The sequence below is a fragment of the Mizuhopecten yessoensis genome, unplaced genomic scaffold (genome assembly GCF_002113885.1).
Source record: "Mizuhopecten yessoensis strain PY_sf001 unplaced genomic scaffold, ASM211388v2 scaffold2781, whole genome shotgun sequence".
Classification (NCBI taxonomy): Eukaryota; Metazoa; Mollusca; class Bivalvia; order Pectinida; family Pectinidae; genus Mizuhopecten; species Mizuhopecten yessoensis.
In genome coordinates, this window is record NW_018404716.1 from 328,135 (window position 1) to 333,423 (window position 5,289).

Below are 5,289 nucleotides of genomic sequence, written 5' to 3' on the forward strand. Positions count from 1 at the left end.
TGGCCTCTTGTTAATTTAAACAACTTCTTCTGAAAAACCAAGAGGCCCAGGCTGATGATATTTAGCCAGTAGCATGCTGGGATGAAGGGCTACCAAGTTTGTTCAAATGAATGACCTTGACCCACTTTCAAGGTCACAGGGGTCAAATGTCTCAAAATCTTCAAACAACTTCTCCTCAATAACCAAAAGGCCCAGGGTACTGATATTGGGCCTGTAGCATGCTGGGATGAAGGACTACCAATTTTGTCCAAATTAATTACCTTGACCCACTTTCAAGGTCACAGGGGTCAAATATGTTAAAATCTTCAAACGACTTGTTCTGAATAACCAAAAGGCCCAGGGTACTGATATTGGGCCTGTAGCATGCTGGGATNAATGACCTTGACTCACTTTCTAGGTCACAGCAGTCAAATATGTTAAAATCTTGAAACAACTTCTTCTCAATAACCAAATGGCCCAGGGTACTGAAATTGTGCCTGTAGCATGGTGGGATGAAGGGCTACCACATTCAAGGTCACAGGCATCATATGTTTAAATCTTTTAATAGGTTCTTATTAATCAAACATTGATATTCTGCCTGTAGCTGTATTTTAGTCTTGTAAAAGAGGAAATAAAGAATGTCTGTCTGTCTTTACTAAATAGTACTATAGCGACCCCAGCAGACTTTAGGTCCTTTTAGAGGAGACCAGAAAACCCAAGCTATCAGGGTATAACCAAGCTTAGCTTGTTAGATTGACTTGATGAGGTTTTAGAAAATTAGCCTGTTAAATAATTGTGTGATATACATACTCTCTTGGGAGTGGAGTTATGGGGCCCAAAGTACAAATTTAGGCTTATTCCACCACACCATATGTTATCAGCAGGTTACATCATCTATAACCTATTCTGCTACCGTAATTTGTTGGAAGGTCTGTCATATATTTTTTTTTTTTTTTTTTTACACAATTTCGTAAACAATCTTGCTATGACCGAGATTTCTGATGGAGTTAAAATTAAAGTTTACACTGAACTGCTTCAGACTTATCTACTTATCTAAAGGGAGTGAGTCAAATCTTCCAAAATTGATATCTGTTTGGGAAGCCACACTTATCAATATTCATTAATATTTCCCATATTAACTTGTACATCAAATTTCAAATATGTTTTTGAAACTTGAATACAATTATCTCTTATAATAGAATGTCTGGTCTTTTCAATGCGAAACCATAGCCTTTTTAATAGATGACAGTAAGAATATCCATATCCAAGATATTTTTCAAAATTGCAGCTCTTGAAACCTGTTTTATCTTTCCAGGATCAATGCTGATACCAATGATTTACCGTGGGAGTACACAGTCAGTAGCTATCCAACTCTCCTCTTCTTCCCTGCCCATAGGTAAGTACAGGTGTACAGTCAGTAGCTATCCAACTCTCCTCTCCTTCCCTGCCCATAGGTAAGTACAGGTGTACAGTCAGTAGCTATCCAACTCTCCTCTTCTTCCCTGCCCATAGGTAAGTACAGGTGTACAGTCAGTAGCTATCCAACTCTCCTCTTCTTCCCTGCCCATAGGTAAGTACAGGTGTACAGTCAGTAGCTATCCAACTCTCCTCTTCTTCCCTGCCCATAGGTAAGTACAGGTGTACAGTCAGTAGCTATCCAACTCTCCTCTTCTTCCCTGCCCATAGGTAAGTACAGGTGTACAGTCAGTAGCTATCCAACTCTCCTCTTCTTCCCTGCCCATAGGTAAGTACAGGTGTACAGTCAGTAGCTATCCAACTCTCCTCTTCTCCCCTGCCCATAGGTAAGTACAGGTGTACAGTCAGTAACTATCCAACTCTCCTCTTCTCCCCTGCCTACATGTACATACAGGAGTACACAGTCATTAGATATCCAACTCTCCTCTCCTTCCCTGCCTATATGTACATACAGGAGTACACAGTCAGTAGCTATCCAACTCTCCTCTTCTTCCCTGCCCATAGGTAAGTACAGGTGTACAGTCAGTAGCTATCCAACTCTCCTCTTCTTCCCTGCCCATAGGTAAGTACAGGTGTACAGTCAGTAACTATCCAACTCTCCTCTTCTCCCCTGCCTACATGTACATACAGGAGTACACAGTCATTAGATATCCAACTCTCCTCTCCTTCCCTGCCTATATGTACATACAGGAGTACACAGTCAGTAGCTATCCAACTCTCCGCTCCTTCCCTGCTTATAGGTAAGTACAGGGGTACAGTCAGTAGCTATCCAACTCTCCGCTCCTTCCCTGCTTATAGGTAAGTACAGGTGTACAGTCAGCAACTATACAACTCTCCTCTTCTCCCCTGCCCATAGGTAAGTACAGGTGTACAGTCAGCAACTATACAACTCTCCTCTTCTCCCCTGCCTATATGTACATACAGGAGTACACATTCATTAGATATCCAACTCTCCTCTCCTTCCCTGCCTATATGTACATACAGGAGTACAAAGTCAGTAGCTATCCAACTCTCCTCTCCTTCCCTGCTTATAGGTAAGTACAGGTGTACAGTCAGTAGCTATCCAACTCTCTTCTTCTTCCCTGCATATAGGTAAGTACAGGAGTACATGTTTGTGCCAGTGATATTCCCTGCCCATAGTTAAGTATTGGAGTACATGGTCCAAGTATGTGTGATAGTGTTTGTATAATATAAATGAATTAAAACCACTCCCCAGTGTGTAAGTATTTCACACAAATAGTCATCCTCACTAGTGGAATGGGATGTTTGAAGTTATTGGGTTGACAAACTTACCTGAAGATGAAGGCTTTGTAATGACAATTTTACAATGCTCCACCTTTAACAAAGTGCTTATTTCAAGGGCAGATAATCCATGTAATTACTGAACTTCAATCTGAAGTTGTGTTCCTGCACTTACTTTTTTTATCTGGTGTTCTATATTTTATGGGAGTTGTGCCCTTTTATAGAACTATTTCGGGGTATTTCTTTACCTATGGCTTAGAGTTCTGGTCAATCTTACGATAAACATGTATGGAAAGTCTTACATATGTAAGTGTTACTCTGCTTGTATGAATAGTTTAAAATCTAACTCATAATTATGTGTTATTAGTTTTAAAATCTAACTCATAATTATGTGTGATTAGTTTTAAAATCTAACTCATAATTGTGTGTGATTAATTTAAAATCTAACTCATAATTATGTGTGATTAGTTTTAAAATCTAACTCTTATTTGTGATTAGTTTTGAAGTATTACTCATATATTTGATTAATTTCAAAATGGAACCCTATATGTATGAGTTTGATTGGTGGTATTGCTATATTATCAGCATAACTAGGTCTTATTAAAATATAAAGGTGTGGACTGCTTGTTGAACTTGTGGTTGTGTTCAGAAATAATTCACGGTCTGAAGTTGTAAAAGAAGGTCTTCTTTAATGACACAAAAATAATTATCACAAGTTTGAAATGATTAAACAGAAATTACTTTAACATATCTGATGCCCTACCTTCACAACTAATACCTGTAGTTATTATTCAGAGCATTTCACAAATGAAACATTTTTATTATCGAAGATAATTTGATATTCAAAGCTTACTAGAGATTTTTTGTTTTTGTCTAATTCTGGCCAGAAGGATTGGATGTGGACATTTTGGGGGTATGATAGAAATTATTTAGAATGATATTGGTCAATAACTCAACAGTACATGTATAGAAAATCTTAGTGTAATTCCTGTACAAATTTGACTTCAGCACTGAATCATTGTTGTTTGTTTGCCAATGTCTTGTTTTAAAATTAGCTAAAAAACAGCATTTCAAAGCACCATTTGAACAATCACTGTGCTCCGGTGAGTGCCAGCCAATGTTTCTGTGTCTCAGCACTTCTGGCCAATCAGTTGGTAGATAATTAGATCAGACTAGGTCAAAAGTCGTGACATTTGGTTTGAGTCTGGGGTGTGTTATGACTCATTGTGTATTTGTCTGTAGGGTGCAAGCATTTGAGGAATTTAATTAATTTTGTTGGTTGATTTCTCCTGAGAGAAGCCATTAAAGCGAGACAGTGGTGATATAATGAATGTTACTGTTGCCTTTTCTTCATTTGTTTCCCTCTTGTAAAGAGAAAAATAATGTCAGATTTGTATTCCTAATTGTTAATTTGTTAAAACAAGAATAATAAATAATTATTATGTCACAATAAAACTTCCACTAGCATGAGAATAATAGGATGCAATGAAGATAAAAATGTATTTTTGTATTTAAATAGTCAAGGGAATTAATTGATCAAAACACTAAAAAATAACTGATTCTAAATATTTTGTAAGGGACAAGTACTGTTGATACATAGCCTTGATGTTTATCATGTCTTCGTGTTATTGGCCATCATCTCGATATCAGTGCTCAGAATGGTCATCATCTCGATATCAGTGCTCAGAATGGCCATCAACTTGATATCAGTGCTCAGAATGGCCATCATCTGATATCAGTGCTCAGAATGGCCATCATCTGATATCAGAGCTCAAAATGGCCATCAACTTGATATCAGTGCTCAAAATGGCCATCATCTTAATATCAGTGCTCAGAATGGCCATCATCTTGATATCAGTACTCAGAATGGCCATCATCTTGTCCAGGGTATTCGACTTCCTAATAGCAGATGGTAAGCTATTCCACAACGTAGCCGAAACACTCCCAAAGCATCTGTTTCCATAGGTCACAGTACGTGATTTTGGGACACACAACAAAGATTCTGACTCCGACCGCTGTGATCTTGACGGCTGATACAGGGTAACAAGATCCTGTAGGTATTGAGGAGCTGTTCCATTCAGTGCCTTGTATGTGTATACCAGAATTTTGTATCTTGACGGCTGATACAGGGTAACAAGTTCCTGTAGGTATTGAGGAGCTGTTCCATTCAGTGCCTCGTATGTGTATACCAGAATTTTGTACTGCGACCTGTATCGTACAGGTAACCAGTGCAACGAATAAAGCGCAGGTGTGATGTGCTCTCTCTTTCAAGTACGAGTAACTAGCCGTGCTGCAGTGTTCTAAACCCTCTGCAGACGACTAGTTAGTTTGTCAGATATACCACAGAGCAGGGCATTACCATAATCCAACCGAGAGGTAACAAGTGAATGCACCAAAATCTTGCATGCATCTGCAGTTAGAAACTGCCGAATACAGCCCATGTTCCTGATCTGGTAGTAACAGGATTTGGCAATCGCGTTCACTTGTTTCTTCATGTTCAGAGAACTGTCAAAGTATACCCCTAGGTTTTTATACGCCCGTCGCAGACGGGGATGTATTATGTTATCACATGAGCGGGCGGGCGGGCGGGCG

General features: G+C 38.9%; 1 protein-coding gene across 1 annotated transcript in view; it reads left to right on the forward strand.

The window, feature by feature from the left end:
- Nucleotides 1–5,289, forward strand: part of LOC110446555 (thioredoxin domain-containing protein 11-like) — a 92,524-nt gene that overhangs the window by 46,720 nt on the left and 40,515 nt on the right. Inside the window, exon 12 of the mRNA XM_021491758.1 lies at nucleotides 1,295–1,375. Within this exon, the coding sequence (XP_021347433.1) occupies nucleotides 1,295–1,375 (81 nt within the window). The remainder of the gene's footprint in view (nucleotides 1–1,294; nucleotides 1,376–5,289) is intronic.